Source organism: Anastrepha obliqua, chromosome 5, assembly GCF_027943255.1.
Source record: "Anastrepha obliqua isolate idAnaObli1 chromosome 5, idAnaObli1_1.0, whole genome shotgun sequence".
NCBI classification, from domain to species: domain Eukaryota; kingdom Metazoa; phylum Arthropoda; class Insecta; order Diptera; family Tephritidae; genus Anastrepha; species Anastrepha obliqua.
The window spans coordinates 55,525,283-55,544,837 of record NC_072896.1 but is presented as its reverse complement, the minus strand read 5'-3'; the positions used below and the strand labels follow the sequence as shown (position 1 = coordinate 55,544,837).

The 19,555-nt window shown below is 37.1% G+C and overlaps 4 protein-coding genes across 4 annotated transcripts; 1 reads left to right on the top strand and 3 right to left on the bottom strand.

The window, feature by feature from the left end:
• Window positions 1-333: 333 nt before the first annotated feature.
• On the bottom strand, window positions 334-736 carry LOC129248403 (histone H2A-like). Its single transcript, XM_054887939.1, has one exon. It carries the CDS (start codon window positions 734-736, stop codon window positions 362-364), a length of 375 nt encoding a protein of 124 aa, XP_054743914.1. The 3' UTR covers window positions 334-361.
• Window positions 737-4,127: 3,391 nt separating this feature from the next.
• On the bottom strand, window positions 4,128-4,495 carry LOC129247035 (histone H4). Its single transcript, XM_054885898.1, has one exon. It carries the CDS (start codon window positions 4,437-4,439, stop codon window positions 4,128-4,130), a length of 312 nt encoding a protein of 103 aa, XP_054741873.1. The 5' UTR covers window positions 4,440-4,495.
• Window positions 4,496-4,764: 269 nt separating this feature from the next.
• Window positions 4,765-10,974, top strand: LOC129248774 (histone H3-like). The gene is made up of 2 exons (XM_054888389.1): window positions 4,765-5,163; window positions 10,564-10,974. Exons 1-2 carry the CDS (start codon window positions 4,765-4,767, stop codon window positions 10,972-10,974), a joined length of 810 nt encoding a protein of 269 aa, XP_054744364.1.
• Window positions 6,129-6,594, bottom strand: LOC129247034 (histone H2A). Its single transcript, XM_054885897.1, has one exon. It carries the CDS (start codon window positions 6,529-6,531, stop codon window positions 6,157-6,159), a length of 375 nt encoding a protein of 124 aa, XP_054741872.1. The 5' UTR covers window positions 6,532-6,594; the 3' UTR covers window positions 6,129-6,156.
• Window positions 10,975-19,555: the final 8,581 nt, after the last annotated feature.

The window sequence follows — 19,555 nt, the reverse complement described above, 5'->3', positions numbered from 1 at the left end:
TGGAATATTTATGCGTAAACATATATGTGTAGATATTTTTGTGTTTTCGTTAACGTACGTAGTACATGCATACAAACATACATATGCATTTCTTTATCTACTCCACATCATTTATACACGAGCGTACAGTCAGTAGGCATGTATACACATGTATGAGTGAATATGTATAAATAACCAGTTTATATGCCGCAGTTTTGGCGCAAATATACATGCGTCTATTCACATTCGATAATATGTATGAAAAAATAACACATTTAGTGAGAAATTAATTAAATCTCTTTGTAAATGTATTTTGTCGTCCTGAAAAGGACGGTTTGTTTGCGTCGGTATTTATAATTATAATTCGCCTATATTTTTCACTTTATGCTTTCTTTTCGGTCTTCTTTGGCAAAAGTACAGCTTGAATATTAGGCAAAACACCACCTTGAGCAATAGTTACACCGGACAACAATTTATTCAATTCTTCATCGTTGCGGATGGCCAATTGTAAATGACGTGGGATGATTCTTGTCTTTTTGTTATCACGAGCAGCATTACCAGCCAATTCAAGAACTTCAGCTGCTAAATATTCCATAACTGCAGCTAGATAAACTGGAGCACCGGCACCAACACGCTCGGCATAATTGCCTTTGCGCAACAAACGATGAATACGACCAACTGGAAATTGAAGACCAGCACGATTTGAACGGGACTTTGCCTTTCCCTTAACTTTACCACTTTTACCACGGCCTGACATTTTCACTGCTATAGATTGTTCACTTCACTACACGACAAAGCACTGTACTGTATTATACTCAAAGTATAAGCACACTATTCACTGATACACAAAATGTGCGCTGCTTATATACTTTTTCGCTATGCTGAGCACCAACCCTTATGCTGTGCTGTTGAGCATCGTGTGTGTACTACTACTTCGTATTGTCTCGCCGTTTATCAGAGAGTTGGTCGGCAAATATACACTAAAGCATGCACATGACGCATGGTAGGTATAATAAGTGACAAATAGTGTGAGTGAAAATAAAATCATAAAATCGTCAAAGTTGTGAAGAAATTAAAATGCCGCCAAAAACTAGTGGAAAAGCAGCGAAGAAAGCCGGTAAGGCTCAAAAGAATATTACTAAAAATGATAAGAAAAAGAAGCGTAAGAGGAAGGAAAGTTATGCCATCTACATCTATAAAGTGTTGAAACAAGTACATCCTGATACCGGTATTTCATCCAAGGCCATGAGCATTATGAATAGTTTTGTGAATGACATCTTTGAGCGCATTGCTGCGGAAGCGTCGCGTTTAGCTCACTATAACAAACGTTCAACCATCACCAGTCGCGAAATTCAAACTGCTGTACGTTTACTCTTGCCCGGTGAATTGGCCAAACATGCCGTCAGTGAAGGTACCAAAGCTGTTACCAAATATACCAGTTCCAAATAATTTTTCCAACTGAACTAAAGGTATATAAATATATTAACAAAACAAGGCCCTTTTCAGGGCCATAAAATATAAATTAACAAAGAGAATGAAAAAATGTCTTAATTAATATCTCTACATATCGCACCCTAAATACAAAAGGGTCACAACTCAAAATTTTCCAAACTCGAGCTTGACTTGTTTACAGTAGCACAGAAAACAAACTATGTGACATATCACGCTGAAATTTGCCATGTAAGCTTATAACAGTCCTATCAAAAAACAAAAAATTTATTTTTGCCATATGTCATTCGCGGACCGTTTTATTGATAACGTTTCGTTCATATTTGAGCAGAAGGAACATTTTGAGTTGTGACCCTTTTTGTATTTAGGGTGCGATATGTATGTATGCACATTGAAATTAATTTTAAAATTCCTTAATATTGAAGAATATGTTCATATGGTTTCATTAGTCTATTAAATATGATTTTGTTGAACTACTTGGTTTTTATTTTTTTAATGTTTTCTACACACTGTAAGGAATAAATTCACTTTTGATCTTTTTGTTAAGAGATTTTGTAGCCCTGAAAAGGGCTTATTATTAATTTACCATGAAGGTTCCGTTTATAACTCACTTACAAACACCGTAAATTATTTACTTTTTACCTGCTGCTGTAGGTTTTTTTGCGGCTGGCTTTTTATTAGATGCAGACTTCTTGGTTTTAGCAGCAGTTGCTTTTGCTTTAGCTGCTTTTGGCTTAGCAGTTGCAGATTTGGCTTTAGTTGGTTTCACTTTTAATGCACCACCCTTTTTTGCATCTTTCGCCTTAGCCTTTTCAGTTTTCTTCTTTTCAGCTGTTTTCTTACTGGCAACAGATTTTTTTACCTTTTTCTCACCACTTGCCGCCTTTTTGACTTTACTCAATGATTTTTTCTTTGATGCACCACTATCTGCTGCCTTCTTTTTAGCCTTAACCTTCTCTGCTGATTTTACGGCTTTTGATTTCAATTTTCCCTCGCTTGATTTACTGGCTGCAACTGATAGTTTGAATGAACCGGACGCACCTTTTCCTTTGGTTTGAATTAATTTGCCACTTGTAACAGCCGATTTCAAATAGCGTTTAATGAATGGTGCCAATTTTTGGGCATCACATTTGTATGTCGCACTAATATATTTCTTAATCGCCAAAAGTGATGAACCGCCACGTTCCTTTAAATTCTTAATTGATGCGTCGACCATTTGTTGTGTTGGTGGATGGGTAGGGGCAACCGACGGCTTTTTGGGTTTAGCTGCCTTAACCTTTTTGGCAACAACTTTCTTTTCAGCAATAGTAGCAGCAGTAGCTACTGGGGAGCTTACATTCACAACAGCAACTGAATCAGACATCTTTATTTATATATTGTAGAATAAAACCTCAATTCAAATTCCACGTATGTATGTATTATACACTTTAAACACTTCACTCACTTTATGCACTGTACGCACTACACCAATAGAGCACTGGTAAATAAAGATAATTTCTGGAATTCAATATGTTGTTTAACTCTGTTTAAAATTTGAGAAGCAGAGCGAAAAGATGATAATCAAATTTTCACGTTCCAGTGCTATTTAGTGCTGCTATATGACAAACTTTAAGATTTATTTAATTCACTAAAATTCACTGAATTTACTAATTCAACAAATGAATATGTAAAACGATAGTATGCATGTGTCACTTTCATATCAACATACTTAAATTGGAATAAAATCAATATTTTTCTTGTAACGAGTGTTTTAGTCGAAACTTTGTACTCAAAATATTAAATTTTCGCTAGTTTTAGTCGATTTTCTTAAAACTCCTTAATATAAATCAATTATTACTATTGAAAATATAAAATATATCAAATTATCAATCATCTAAACATTTTATTTTATATATTACTTAAAATAATATGTTTGAAAAAATAAAATTAAATATCTCCATGGTATCACCAGAGCAATTCTCAGTGGCGTTAGTTGGATGCATGAAATAATCCAATATTTTGATGAATATTGAAAACTTTAATTTTGGTTGAAATGAATGATGGTAATGAAATAAATAAATCTCACTAATGTGAATTATGTAAATTTTATTTTAATATAATACTTAATTTTTTGATATTAATGCAAATATTCACTAATCAATCGCGTTTTTAAATATATATATATATATGTGTGCATACAAAATTTTTTACTTAATTAATTAAATATTATTTTAATTAATAAAAAATTTTACTTTTTCTTTAAAAAATTTGCAATATGTGTCAAAGCAGGGTACAAAATTCCCATATGTACATACATACGTGCTTACATACGCGTATACAACTTGTATGCTTGGCGAAGGCAAAAGGCAAAGGTAGTAAGAGTATGATTGTATTCCAAAGTTAAAGAAATAAATATAAAAATATAATTTTAACTACATATATATTTTTAAAAAGTTGTATTTATTTAGCGAAAAAAAATTATTTAAAAATTAAATATTATATATCAGGTTAGAGGCCTGGGTGTTAAAATACAGTCATAATCTATTTAGTTGTATAATGAGAATGTACATATGTACTCGTGCACATCGAATATAGAATCACAGAATTGTGAGTTTGTTTAAAATCTTAATTGTACAAAATTTTGAGTCTTTGTTAAAATAATATTGTGGTCCTGAAAAGGACCGTTTTTATGTTTTTTAAATATGTACGCAAGAAATTATTTAACCGCCGAAACCGTATAAAGTACGACCTTGTCTCTTTAAAGCGTACACAACATCCATAGCTGTAACTGTTTTCCTTTTGGCATGTTCAGTATAGGTAACTGCATCACGGATAACATTCTCCAAAAATACTTTTAAAACACCACGAGTTTCTTCATATATCAAACCAGATATACGTTTTACACCACCACGACGAGCTAAACGTCGAATAGCTGGTTTAGTGATACCTTGGATGTTATCACGTAAAACTTTGCGATGACGTTTGGCACCACCTTTTCCCAAACCTTTACCACCTTTGCCGCGACCAGTCATTTTTTGATATTTACTATTTGCACAAGTAAGAATTTAACACTTTAACACTTTAACACTGTGACACTTCACCACCAATGAAATAACAGAAGCGAGAGCACATCTATTTATACCAAAATCTCACAACTGCTATACACAAGACAAAAGGTACACCATATATCTATCTCGCTTCAACACATACCTACATAACACATGGACTTGGGAAACGTATTAGTTGAAATTGCTACTTAAGATGTGAACGTCATACAATTTGTTATTAGTACAGTGTTTAGTGTTCTATAGTGTTCAAGTGTGGGAAAATAATAAAGTGAGTAGTGAGTAGTGAAAAATGGCTCGTACAAAGCAAACAGCCCGAAAATCGACTGGTGGAAAGGCACCACGTAAACAATTGGCGACAAAAGCTGCACGCAAAAGTGCACCAGCAACTGGTGGAGTTAAAAAGCCACATCGTTATCGTCCAGGTACAGTGGCGTTGCGTGAAATTCGTCGCTATCAAAAGAGTACCGAATTATTGATACGCAAATTGCCATTCCAGCGCTTGGTTCGTGAAATAGCGCAAGATTTCAAAACAGATCTACGTTTCCAAAGTTCTGCTGTTATGGCTCTACAAGAAGCAAGTGAAGCATACTTGGTTGGTCTTTTTGAAGATACCAATTTGTGTGCCATCCATGCTAAGCGTGTTACAATTATGCCAAAAGATATTCAATTGGCTAGACGTATTCGTGGTGAACGTGCTTAAATCAATAGGAAAACTTATGAAAAAACGGTCCTTTTCAGGACCACAATTTGTTAAACGAAAAAGATCAAAAATTTTATTGAAATATTTATGCCTATATATGGACCTGTTCGTAAATGCAAAAATTGGCAACGCTGCAACTCATAAGTGGTCGAAAATGCAATAATGCAGTATATTGTGCGCAAATAGCAGCAAAACACAAATCATAAAAATGGCTGATGCAACAGATGTGTGCTGATTAGCAGTGGCAGTGCAGAATAATCATTATGCAGCGCAGTGATGCATTTACGAATAGGCTCTATGTGTAGATATTTTTGTGTTTTCGTAAATCTATGTAATACATACCTATACAGTTCTTTATCTACTCCATATCGTTTATACTCGTGTGCTTTTAAGTATAGTCGGCATGCATGTATACACGTTTATGTCGTATGTATATGCACACATAACCAGTTTATAAGCAGCAATTTTGGCGCAATTCGGTAATATGTATAAAAATATAATACACCTAATGGGATGCCACGTTCTTTATTAAGAATATTAAATGAATAAGAAAACTATTATGAAAAAACGGTCCTTTTCGGGACCACAATTCGTTTAACGAAAAAGATCAAACATTTTATTGGAATATTTATGCGTAAACATATATGTGTAGATATTTTTGTGTTTTCGTTAACGTACGTAGTACATGCATACAAACATACATATGCATTTCTTTATCTACTCCACATCATTTATACACGAGCGTACAGTCAGTAGGCATGTATACACATGTATGAGTGAATATGTATAAATAACCAGTTTATATGCGGCAGTTTTGGCGCAAATATACATGCGTCTATTCACATTCGATAATATGTATGAAAAAATAACACATTTAGTGAGAAATTAATTAAATCTCTTTGTAAATGTATTTTGTCGTCCTGAAAAGGACGGTTTGTTTGCGTCGGTATTTATAATTATAATTCGCCTATATTTTTCACTTTATGCTTTCTTTTCGGTCTTCTTTGGCAAAAGTACAGCTTGAATATTAGGCAAAACACCACCTTGAGCAATAGTTACACCGGACAACAATTTATTCAATTCTTCATCGTTGCGGATGGCCAATTGTAAATGACGTGGGATGATTCTTGTCTTTTTGTTATCACGAGCAGCATTACCAGCCAATTCAAGAACTTCAGCTGCTAAATATTCCATAACTGCAGCTAGATAAACTGGAGCACCGGCACCAACACGCTCGGCATAATTGCCTTTGCGCAACAAACGATGAATACGACCAACTGGAAATTGAAGACCAGCACGATTTGAACGGGACTTTGCCTTTCCCTTAACTTTACCACCTTTACCACGGCCTGACATTTTCACTGCTATAGATTGTTCACTTCACTACACGACAAAGCACTGTACTGTATTATACTCAAAGTATAAGCACACTATTCACTGATACACAAAATGTGCGCTGCTTATATACTTTTTCGCTATGCTGAGCACCAACCCTTATGCTGTGCTGTTGAGCATCGTGTGTGTACTACTACTTCGTATTGTCTCGCCGTTTATCAGAGAGTTGGTCGGCAAATATACACTAAAGCATGCACATGACGCATGGTAGGTATAATAAGTGACAAATAGTGTGAGTGAAAATAAAATCATAAAATCGTCAAAGTTGTGAAGAAATTAAAATGCCGCCAAAAACTAGTGGAAAAGCAGCGAAGAAAGCCGGTAAGGCTCAAAAGAATATTACTAAAAATGATAAGAAAAAGAAGCGTAAGAGGAAGGAAAGTTATGCCATCTACATCTATAAAGTGTTGAAACAAGTACATCCTGATACCGGTATTTCATCCAAGGCCATGAGCATTATGAATAGTTTTGTGAATGACATCTTTGAGCGCATTGCTGCGGAAGCGTCGCGTTTAGCTCACTATAACAAACGTTCAACCATCACCAGTCGCGAAATTCAAACTGCTGTACGTTTACTCTTGCCCGGTGAATTGGCCAAGCATGCCGTCAGTGAAGGTACCAAAGCTGTCACCAAATATACCAGTTCCAAATAATTTTTCCAACTGAACTAAAGGTATATAAATATATAAACAAAACAAGGCCCTTTTCAGGGCCATAAAATATAAATTAACAAAGAGAATGAAAAAATGTCTTAATTAATATCTCTACATATCGCACCCTAAATACAAAAGGGTCACAACTCAAAATTTTCCAAACTCGAGCTTGACTTGTTTACAGTAGCACAGAAAACAAACTATGTGACATATCACGCTGAAATTTGCAATGTAAGCTTATAACAGTCCTATCAAAAAACAAAAAATTTATTTTTGCCATATGTCATTCGCGGACCGTTTTATTGATAACGTTTCGTTCATATTTGAGCAGAAGGAACATTTTGAGTTGTGACCCTTTTTGTATTTAGGGTGCGATATGTATGTATGCACATTGAAATTAATTTTAAAATTCCTTAATATTGAAGAATATGTTCATATGGTTTCATTAGTCTATTAAATATGATTTTGTTGTTGAGTTTGTTGAACTACTTGGTTTTTATTTTTTTAATGTTTTCTACACACTGTAAGGAATAAATTCACTTTTGATCTTTTTGTTAAGAGATTTTGTAGCCCTGAAAAGGGCTTATTATTAATTTACCATGAAGGTTCCGTTTATAACTCACTTACAAACACCGTAAATTATTTACTTTTTACCTGCTGCTGTAGGTTTTTTTGCGGCTGGCTTTTTATTAGATGCAGACTTCTTGGTTTTAGCAGCAGTTGCTTTTGCTTTAGCTGCTTTTGGCTTAGCAGTTGCAGATTTGGCTTTAGTTGGTTTCACTTTTAATGCACCACCCTTTTTTGCATCTTTCGCCTTAGCCTTTTCAGTTTTCTTCTTTTCAGCTGTTTTCTTACTGGCAACAGATTTGTTTACCTTTTTCTCACCACTTGCCGCCTTTTTGACTTTACTCAATGATTTTTTCTTTGATGCACCACTATCTGCTGCCTTCTTTTTAGCCTTAACCTTCTCTGCTGATTTTACGGCTTTTGATTTCAATTTTCCCTCGCTTGATTTACTGGCTGCAACTGATAGTTTGAATGAACCGGACGCACCTTTTCCTTTGGTTTGAATTAATTTGCCACTTGTAACAGCCGATTTCAAATAGCGTTTAATGAATGGTGCCAATTTTTGGGCATCACATTTGTATGTCGCACTAATATATTTCTTAATCGCCAAAAGTGATGAACCGCCACGTTCCTTTAAATTCTTAATTGATGCGTCGACCATTTGTTGTGTTGGTGGATGGGTAGGGGCAACCGACGGCTTTTTGGGTTTAGCTGCCTTAACCTTTTTGGCAACAACTTTCTTTTCAGCAATAGTAGCAGCAGTAGCTACTGGGGAGCTTACATTCACAACAGCAACTGAATCAGACATCTTTATTTATATATTGTAGAATAAAACCTCAATTCAAATTCCACGTATGTATGTATTATACACTTTAAACACTTCACTCACTTTATGCACTGTACGCACTACACCAATAGAGCACTGGTAAATAAAGATAATTTCTGGAATTCAATATGTTGTTTAACTCTGTTTAAAATTTGAGAAGCAGAGCGAAAAGATGATAATCAAATTTTCACGTTCCAGTGCTATTTAGTGCTGCTATATGACAAACTTTAAGATTTATTTAATTCACTAAAATTCACTGAATTTACTAATTCAACAAATGAATATGTAAAACGATAGTATGCATGTGTCACTTTCATATCAACATACTTAAATTGGAATAAAATCAATATTTTTCTTGTAACGAGTGTTTTAGTCGAAACTTTGTACTCAAAATATTAAATTTTCGCTAGTTTTAGTCGATTTTCTTAAAACTCCTTAATATAAATCAATTATTACTATTGAAAATATAAAATATATCAAATTATCAATCATCTAAACATTTTATTTTATATATTACTTAAAATAATATGTTTGAAAAAATAAAATTAAATATCTCCATGGTATCACCAGAGCAATTCTCAGTGGCGTTAGTTGGATGCATGAAATAATCCAATATTTTGATGAATATTGAAAACTTTAATTTTGGTTGAAATGAATGATGGTAATGAAATAAATAAATCTCACTAATGTGAATTATGTAAATTTTATTTTAATATAATACTTAATTTTTTGATATTAATGCAAATATTCACTAATCAATCGCGTTTTTAAATATATATATATATATGTGTGCATACAAAATTTTTTACTTAATTAATTAAATATTATTTTAATTAATAAAAAATTTTACTTTTTCTTTAAAAAATTTGCAATATGTGTCAAAGCAGGGTACAAAATTCCCATATGTACATACATACGTGCTTACATACGCGTATACAACTTGTATGCTTGGCGAAGGCAAAAGGCAAAGGTAGTAAGAGTATGATTGTATTCCAAAGTTAAAGAAATAAATATAAAAATATAATTTTAACTACATATATATTTTTAAAAAGTTGTATTTATTTAGCGAAAAAAAATTATTTAAAAATTAAATATTATATATCAGGTTAGAGGCCTGGGTGTTAAAATACAGTCATAATCTATTTAGTTGTATAATGAGAATGTACATATGTACTCGTGCACATCGAATATAGAATCACAGAATTGTGAGTTTGTTTAAAATCTTAATTGTACAAAATTTTGAGTCTTTGTTAAAATAATATTGTGGTCCTGAAAAGGACCGTTTTTATGTTTTTTAAATATGTACGCAAGAAATTATTTAACCGCCGAAACCGTATAAAGTACGACCTTGTCTCTTTAAAGCGTACACAACATCCATAGCTGTAACTGTTTTCCTTTTGGCATGTTCAGTATAGGTAACTGCATCACGGATAACATTCTCCAAAAATACTTTTAAAACACCACGGGTTTCTTCATATATCAAACCAGATATACGTTTTACACCACCACGACGAGCTAAACGTCGAATAGCTGGTTTAGTGATACCTTGGATGTTATCACGTAAAACTTTGCGATGACGTTTGGCGCCACCTTTTCCCAATCCTTTACCACCTTTGCCGCGACCAGTCATTTTTTAGTATTTACTATTTGCACAAGTAAGAATTTAACACTTTAACACTGTGACACTTCACCACCAATGAAATAACAGAAGCGAGAGCACATCTATTTATACCAAAATCTCACAACTGCAATACCCAAGACAAAAGGTACACCATACATCTATCTCGCTTTAACACATACCTACATAATACATGGACTTATGAAACGTATTAGAGGAAATTGCGACTTAAGATGTGAACGTCATACAATTTGTTATTAGTACAGTGTATAGTGTTCTGTAGTGTTCAAGTGTGGGAAAATAATAAAGTGAGTAGTGAGTAGTGAAAAATGGCTCGTACAAAGCAAACAGCCCGAAAATCGACTGGTGGAAAGGCACCACGTAAACAATTGGCGACAAAAGCTGCACGCAAAAGTGCACCAGCAACTGGTGGAGTTAAAAAGCCACATCGTTATCGTCCAGGTACAGTGGCGTTGCGTGAAATTCGTCGCTATCAAAAGAGTACCGAATTATTGATACGCAAATTGCCATTCCAGCGCTTGGTTCGTGAAATAGCGCAAGATTTCAAAACAGATCTACGTTTCCAAAGTTCTGCTGTTATGGCTCTACAAGAAGCAAGTGAAGCATACTTGGTTGGTCTTTTTGAAGATACCAATTTGTGTGCCATCCATGCTAAGCGTGTTACAATTATGCCAAAAGATATTCAATTGGCCAGACGTATTCGTGGTGAACGTGCTTAAATCAATAAGAAAACTTACAAAAAATCGGTCCTTTTCAGGACCACAATTTGTTAAACGAAAAAGATCAAAAATTTTATTGAAATATTTATGCCTATATATGGACCTGTTCGTAAATGCAAAAATTGGCAACGCTGCAACTCATAAGTGGTCGAAAATGCAATAATGCAGTATATTGTGCGCAAATAGCAGCAAAACACAAATCATAAAAATGGCTGATGCAACAGATGTGTGCTGATTAGCAGTGGCTGTTTAGGCCACACCCTAATATTAAATATAAATTTTTAGCCACCCTAATGGTAACTGCGCCTACCGTTCCGACTGTTGCTAACCACCGTTTCCAGTCGCTGCAACGTGAAGGCCGTTAACCCTGGCATTTCCCCGCCGAACAGTTAAAACGTTTACCGTGTTAAACGTTGTTCGGCGAGGTTACTTTCTTTCTAATTTTTAACTAAAACTTCCACTTGGATTGTACAATCAGGAGCCACCAGACGTGTCAGCCAACAAAGTAAGTAATACGTTGTAAAATATAAATTAATACTTAATATATTAATACTTAATATATTAATGCGCATCTATGCATATATCTATGTATATATATATTACTGAAATAAACTAAAAGAATATATACTGACACGCTGTGTTTTCTGTTTTTTTAAAATATTTCATCGGAGCGACCGTGGAGGCCCACAGTTCAAACCGCCCATTGCGTCGCATCCGAGCGAATAAACATGGTCCTTCGAGCCGGATAAAATAAAAGATCCAACCAACAGATCACCAGCAAGCAAGCAAAATCACCAGCAAGCCAAAAAAATCACCAGCAAGCCAAAATCACCAGCAAGCCAAAAGATCACCAGCAAGCCAACAGATCAGCAGCAAGCCAACAGATCAGCAGCAAGCCAACAGATCAGCAGCAAGCCAACAGATCAGCAGCAAGCCAACAGATCAAGCAAGCAAGCAAATCATAAGCAAGCAAATCACCAACAATCCGTTCCAGAAAAAACAGGTACGTGGATTTATTGCACACTCCTTTTTTTTGGTGTAAATAAGAAAACTACAAAAAAAATCAAAAAGGGTCAACGACTCCGTCTGTCCGCAAACAGACAATACAAGTGCGCGCGGTATTTTCAAGTAGATCAACCCTCTAACAGCGCGTTGTTGGGAATTTTCATTTTTTTTCTTATTCCTTTTACTTGTACATTCCCGCTGTGAAGTTGAGTACACAACTACACAAACAACGCCGCAGTAAATTGAAATCGATCCCAGCGCACTTTTTGCACAGGTGTATACATACCGCTGATTATTGTGTGGGTGGCGAAATTCTCGTATACAAATTTAAATATATTATCCTTTTTGGTCAATAAATATATACAGACATACATAATATACATAATATACTGTTATTTTAATCTCGGTGGTGCATTTTTGGGCTTGGGTATCGCTGTGAATTCGTCTCCATTTCGCGAAGGAGCATCCTTTTTTTGTTTAATACCGCGTAAGTTTTTGTATCCCATACCTACAATATGGATACGTATATTCGTTTAGTCGACGCCGTGACGGAATTCGAATCCGATTTTAATGGCACTCCGTCAAGTGACCATTCGAAGTTTTCACTCCGGATCCAACAGGAGGAGTTGAAAGCAATGTGGGAAAAAGCCAAAGCAGCGTACGACCACTTGCTTTCAACAGAAACTCCTTCTCCTAAGGATCTTGCCGCGATAAAGAAGAGAAATAAAATATGTTACCACACATATTTGCGCGGCATGTCGACGATGGCTGACCTCTCTGCGAGGCTGGAAAAGGCAGACCGGGAAGGCGAAGAGCTTGCAGTACGCGAACTTAATATTCACCTTCCACCGTGCGATACCGACATTTTCAAAGGCGACTACGTATCTTGGCCAACATTCCGCGATATGTTCACGGCCATATACATTTTAAATAAACGCCTCACCCCGGTCGAAAAGCTGTTCCACCTCAACCAAAAAACGCAGGGTGAAGCCAGAGACATCGTCAGGAAGTGCCCGCTCACTAATGACGGGTTTGCTACAGCGTGGAAAAATCTCTGCGAAAGGTACGAAAACAAACGGATTCTGGTGAACACGCAGCTGAAGATCCTGTTTAACCTACAGACAATCGAAACTGAATGTGGCAGTTCGATAAAAAAACTCCAACGTGACATTAATAATTGCATTTCCTCATTACAGAACCACCAAATAGATATTTCCAATTGGGATGCAATTATTACTTATTTATGCTCCACGAAATTGCCAGAAAGTACTCTATCGCTTTGGGAACAAACGATAGAGAACAAATCTGAAATTTCAAAGTGGACAGATATGGACAAATTCCTTTCCAACAGGTTTCAGACACTTGAAACAGTGTCAGGCTTAAAAGGAATTAAAGCCTACAAAGCGCCCAAGGCGCAAATCTTACAACACCATACGGAAACTACACCAAGAAGGATGGGTAACTTTCAGGTAAGTGTCGCCAAACATATGTGCAAATTATGTGTCACTGACGACCACAAATTGCAAAGTTGCCCGAAGTTCCGGAAATTAAAGGTCACCGATCGCATCGCGTGCGTCAAGAGCAACAACTGTTGCTTGAACTGCCTGTCGTCAGGACATACGGTGTCGAGATGTACGAGCTCATATAACTGCAGCACATGTCACTCAAGACACAACACGCTCCTGCACATTACAGCCGTTCAAACAAAAGCAGCAGCTCTTAAGGAAACCAGAGATCCCGCTGATGACCTGCCCTCAACATCCAAGGAGGCCCTAAAACGCCTCGACTCTAATAGGCCAAAGGATAGCAGAACACAAAATTTTAAATCGTGCTATTCCAATACGGACAAGGGGGTTCTACTAGGAACAGCCATGGTTAATATATTCCATAATAATGTTAATTTTGCAGCACGAGCTCTGATCGATTCTGGTTCTGAGTGTTCGTTCATCACTGAACGCCTCAAACGTAGAATCAACCTGCCATCTAAACGCTTGCATGCCCAAGTCTCGGGCATCAACAATTCGATATCTGCGCAGGTAAGCCAAGCGTGCTCATTACAACTGCGGTCGCCTATCGACCCTTTTGTAAAAATAAACACAATTGCGCTAGTTTTGCCGCAATTAACTGGAAATCTGCCAACTTGCCTAGTAAGCGCAATGACAAGGCAAGCATTTCCAGATCTCACATTGGCGGATAAGAGGTTCTTCGTCAATGAACCAGTGGACCTTGTCCTTGGCGGAGACATTTATCCCCAAATTATTTTAAGCGGCTTGAAGAAAAATGTACTAAGTACACTTCTTGCCCAAGAGACCGTATTCGGGTGGATACTAACTGGTCGAGCCGAAACGGTCAACCCACCCAAAACAAAAATAATTTCTCTTTTCAGCGAAGTCACATTGGACAAGCAACTAGCTGCCTTTTGGGAATTAGAAGACATCCCAAAAAAGGAAAGACAGACTGAAGATGACTTGTATTGCGAGGAATTATATCGGACCACTACGCAGCGCAACCAAGATGGAAAGTATGTCGTCACCTTACCCTTCAAACGGGATTTTCCATCAACCATCAAGCTGGGACCATCACTCAAGAGCGCCTGCTCTCAATTCTTCCGGAATGAGACGCGTCTCGCGAAAAATCCGTCCCTGCAAAAAGAATATAATAGAGTGGTGGCAGAATATGAAACGCTAGGTCATATGGAGAAAATCACAACCAACATACCTGCAGATGCAACTGACCACTACTTCCTACCTCATCACGCCGTCATGAAGGATGAGAGCACCTCCACCAAAGTGCGCGTGGTATTTAACGCCTCATGCCCGACTGCCAATGGATTGAGCCTCAACGACGTCCTTCATCCAGGTCCGGTATTGCAAGCAGATATGACTGTCCTGATCCTCCGCTGGCGATTATACAAGTATGTCTTCAACAGCGATATTGAGAAGATGTACCGTCAGATAATGGTAAGCAATACACATACCAAATATCAGCGAATAGTTTTTCGCACTTGCCCGAAAGACCCAATCAGTCTATACGAATTAAAGACTGTTACTTTCGGCATAAATTGTGCTCCTTATCTTGCGATAAGGACATTACTTCAATTAGCTGATGATGTTGAAAATTCCTTTCCAACAGCATCAAACATACTTCGGAAATGCATGTATGTTGACGACGTTCTTGCCGGTGGCCATAGCATCGACTCTGCAATAACAGCCAGAGACGAAATTACGCAAGTTTTGCAGTCCGCTGGATTTCCATTGCGAAAATGGACTTCCAACTGCAACGATATTCTAAAGGGCATCCCAAAAGCCCATTTACTCAATGAAGATTTTTTAGATTTCGAAGACACTAGTTCGGTAAAGGCACTTGGCATAAGATGGAATGCTCATTGCGACCATTTTTATTTTATGACAAAGCCAATAAAAAACCACGATGTTCTTACGAAAAGAGAAATCCTCTCGGCAATCGCCAAACTTTTTGATCCACTAGGGTGGCTAGCCCCAATAATAATTACCGCCAAGATTATTATGCAAAACATTTGGTTAGAAGGTACTGATTGGGACGACACCGTATCTGCGGTCACATTAAACCGCTGGCAGACATTTATGCAGAACTATGGGGAAATTGACAATATCCGCATACCTCGTTGGGTGCACTATTCACCAGCAGACGACGCCGAAATCCATGGGTTCTGCGACGCTTCGGAAAAGGCATATGCGGCTGCTGTCTACTTGCGTGTGAAGAAACGGGATCAAGTATACCTCAACCTACTCCTCGCGAAAACCAGAGTGGCACCTGTTAAGACGATATCCCTTCCACGTTTGGAATTATGTGGTGCCGTCCTATTAGCGGATATCATAGAAACGGTTACGGAAAATCTCAACCTAGCACACCTGGATGTTCATCTGTGGACAGATTCGACAATCGTCCTCGCATGGATTCGAAAACCGCCCTGCTCGTGGTCAACCTTTGTGGCACATCGGGTAACCAAAATAGTGGAAAAGGTAGGCAACAATAACTGGCGTCATGTGGACTCGGCATCAAATCCAGCAGATTTAGCAAGCAGAGGACTTCCGGCCAAGGAACTGGTTCATAATTCTTTGTGGTGGCAGGGTCCTTCTTACCTACAAGAAGACAAATCACGATGGCCGACATCAGAATGTGATTATCAAACAACGATGGAAGAGAAAAAGGTAAAGGTATGTTCAGCAGCAACAATCAATTTCAGCGATATTCTTGACCGTTTTTCAAATTTACCAAGGGCTTTGAGAGTTTTATCATATATTATGAGATTCTCTCAAAGAACCCACCCTAATACAAAGATTTCATTTCAAGCAAAGTCTTGCTTAATTTCACCTGAGGAAATTAAAGCAACGACAAAACGCTTAATAATAAACAGTCAAAAGCAATATTACGGTGGAGAATACGCGAAATTGAAGCAGAAGAAAACAGTTGACACAAAAAGTGAGCTATTGCCCCTTAATCCATTCCTCGACAAAGATGACATCATGAGGGCAGGCGGTCGTCTGGCCGCTTCCCTTAACTTATCATATAACGAACGGCATCCTATTATCCTCCCATACAATAGCAGGTTATCTCGCCTTATAACAAAATTCATCCACGAAATATCACTGCATGGGGAAAATCAGCTGATGTTGCGTTTAATTCGAACGCAGTACTGGATTCCGCGAGTCAAAAATATGATCCGATCCATCATTCATAATTGCAAGATCTGCACAATCTATAAAAAACGATCGCAAACCCAACTCATGGGAATCCTTCCTCAGGTACGCACCACCTTTTCGCGTGCCTTCACTAATACAGGTATAGATTTCGCAGGTCCATTTGACATCAAAAGCTTCCGCGGCAGAGGATGTCGCATTTCTAAAGGCTACGTCTGTCTATTTATCTGTTTCGCCACCAAAGCTATCCATTTAGAGGCCACCAATGACCTAAGTACCCCATCCTTTCTAGCAGCCTTCTCGAGATTCGTTGCTAGACGAGGATGTCCAAAAAAATGTTTACTCCGACAATGGTACCAACTTTGTAGGAGCTTCTCGATCTTTACGATCAGAATTCAAAGCGTTTATTGCGGATACACGCAATAACACGCTTTCAAAATATGCCCACCAGGCATTAACATGGCACTTCATACCTGCAGCAGCCCCTCATATGGGCGGACTGTGGGAAGCAGGTGTGAAAAGCTTCAAAGCCCATTTCAAGAAGACAGCCTCTGGCCTTAAATACACTTTCGAGGAGTTTAATACCCTCTTATGCCGAATTGAGTCCTGTCTCAATTCGAGACCCTTAAGTCCCTCTTCAAATGAGCCATCCGATCTAGAGCCTCTCACACCTGGTCACTTTCTGGTTGGCGGACACCTCTTAGCTCCGCCAGAAATAGAAACCAGCGAGAATCCTGCCTCAATAGTCAATCGGTGGCAGAAATTGAAAGCACTTCATCAAACCTTCTGCAAGCGATGGAAAAGGGAATTCCTCATCGAACTGCAAAAACGCACGAAGTGGAAACACCAAAAACCTAATATCAAGGTAGGCGACCTTGTCGTAATTAAAGAGGACAACCTACCACCAAACGAGTGGAGAATGGGACGAGTAGTAAAATTACATCCTGGACCCGACAATCAGGTACGCGTCGTGGACATCACGACACAAAGGGGACAGGTGACTAGACCATTAGTCAAATTGGTCCTACTTCCACCTTACCCAGATGAAACGGAAAAATCCACACCTACAACCTCAACGTAATATCTTCCAACGCCTACCTAGTAGAAACAAATTTCATTTTGCGATTCACCCTTTATTAGGAGGTGATTGATATCACCACACTGTTATACCCTAGCAAACCTAAGAAGCTACAACAACACCTACAACCTACGAAGGATGCAATTGCATCGACATTCTCAAAAACTTTTAAATTTATTTTATTATCTGTAGGAATATTTGAATTCACTGTTTTGATTTCCCATTATTTTAGTAATTCCCTACCTGAAGTTTGTTGTAGAAAGTTGCTAAGAAATGAACAAAAATATTTTTTTTTCTTCTTAATTTCATTGATTATATTCAGTTTATGAATTTCGCTTTATGCTTATGCACATATAGGTCCCAGATGTTCCATTAGCATTAATATTGTGTAAAATACACAAATATTACATTACAATGCTATTCACATAAATTTTATTTCACTGGTACAAAAACCATATTAGGGAAAAGTGAAATTATTAAATTAGCCTATATTAACCATTTTTGTAATTATATCTTGGCATTCAACTACAACAATTTATAATTTTTTATGCCAGTTTTCAAAACATAATAAATTTCACAACCCTAATGAGAAAACTGCGAAGGTAAACCACATTATTTTGTACATAAAGGAGAATGTTTGAAAAACGATAACATAATCCGAATTATAGTAACAAACACTTTTGAATATGTAACGCAAAAACTACGCGAAAACTACAATTAAAGGCCTGCGTCTGTTCGCGGATTTGTGTGTTCATATGGAAGTAAGCCATGTAGTGGATACACCAGTTTGTTGTGGTCGGTAACCGCGCGAGCTTTCCTACCGGGATGCAATTCGTGCGTTACAATTTTCCCCATTTTTTCTCTAGGTCAATTAAAGCTTGGGTGACACAAACATCTAAAAAGGCACATTTTTACTTTTACAGTCATATTCACGTATTAACATATTTACCTCTTAGCAGCGGCAACGAGGTGATTAAAGATATCCTTCCAGCTGGCGGCATCCCAGATAGCTTCAACATGGGATGGTCGCAGTCACATCAGCTTTTCTGTGCTTCAGCAAACTGCGCCTTGGCAGCATTCAAGTTGTGCACATATGTTGATGATGCTTCTGATGGTGCAATTCCATGATTTTACGGCAGATGATTGTTTCCAAATTGTACTATTGATAATTTTTACTAAACTGAACATATACGTATATATATATTTTTTAAAGATTTAATTCCTGTTAGACTTTCCAATGACAAATGTTCAATATTCATATTATTCAAAGTAAAAAATTCACACTTTATAATAAACTCACCTTTAATATAAATAAAAATTTAATTAAAATATAATATGTTGTTCCATGATGTTCCAAATGCGAGCTCCATACGTAAATTCTGATGGCGCTCCTTCTTTGCCGTGGTCCAAGGATTACTTGTGGGTGGCCCATCCACTAAATTGCCGTCACTGGTAACGCGTACATGTGGACTTTTTTTACATGCAACACCGAAATGCCAACAAATTACCACTTAACACTTGTGTAATTAATCTAAAGCCCGACCTGAATTTTTTTTTTGCGCGACGATTTCTCACTGGGCACTACTCACTGGCACATTTATCACTTATTTTTTTTTCACATATGTATATAATATTAATTTTTATTTTTTCGTTTCACAACCTTTCATTTTGATCAATATTTATTTAACTTTATTATATTAAATTAAATGCAAAGTTTCTATTTTGTCACTTTCACTACCACTAAATTCTTTTCATACGATAAATGCATGTGTAAAACGACCACAAAACAAACACCTTGTCGATTCACTTTTCACTCACT

What these genes read in the sequence shown, in the direction of transcription:
- LOC129248403 (XM_054887939.1), bottom strand. Translation starts at nt 736, where the DNA reads ATGTCAGGCCGTGGTAAAAGTGGTAAAGTTAAGGGAAAGGCAAAGTCC.
- LOC129247035 (XM_054885898.1), bottom strand. Translation starts at nt 4,439, where the DNA reads ATGACTGGTCGCGGCAAAGGTGGTAAAGGTTTGGGAAAAGGTGGTGCC.
- LOC129248774 (XM_054888389.1), top strand. Translation starts at nt 4,765, where the DNA reads ATGGCTCGTACAAAGCAAACAGCCCGAAAATCGACTGGTGGAAAGGCA. An exon ending in TGGCTAGACGTATTCGTGGT is followed by an intron (nt 5,164 to 10,563) that starts GAACGTGCTTAA and finishes GAGTAGTGAAAA; the next exon opens with ATGGCTCGTACAAAGCAAAC.
- LOC129247034 (XM_054885897.1), bottom strand. Translation starts at nt 6,531, where the DNA reads ATGTCAGGCCGTGGTAAAGGTGGTAAAGTTAAGGGAAAGGCAAAGTCC.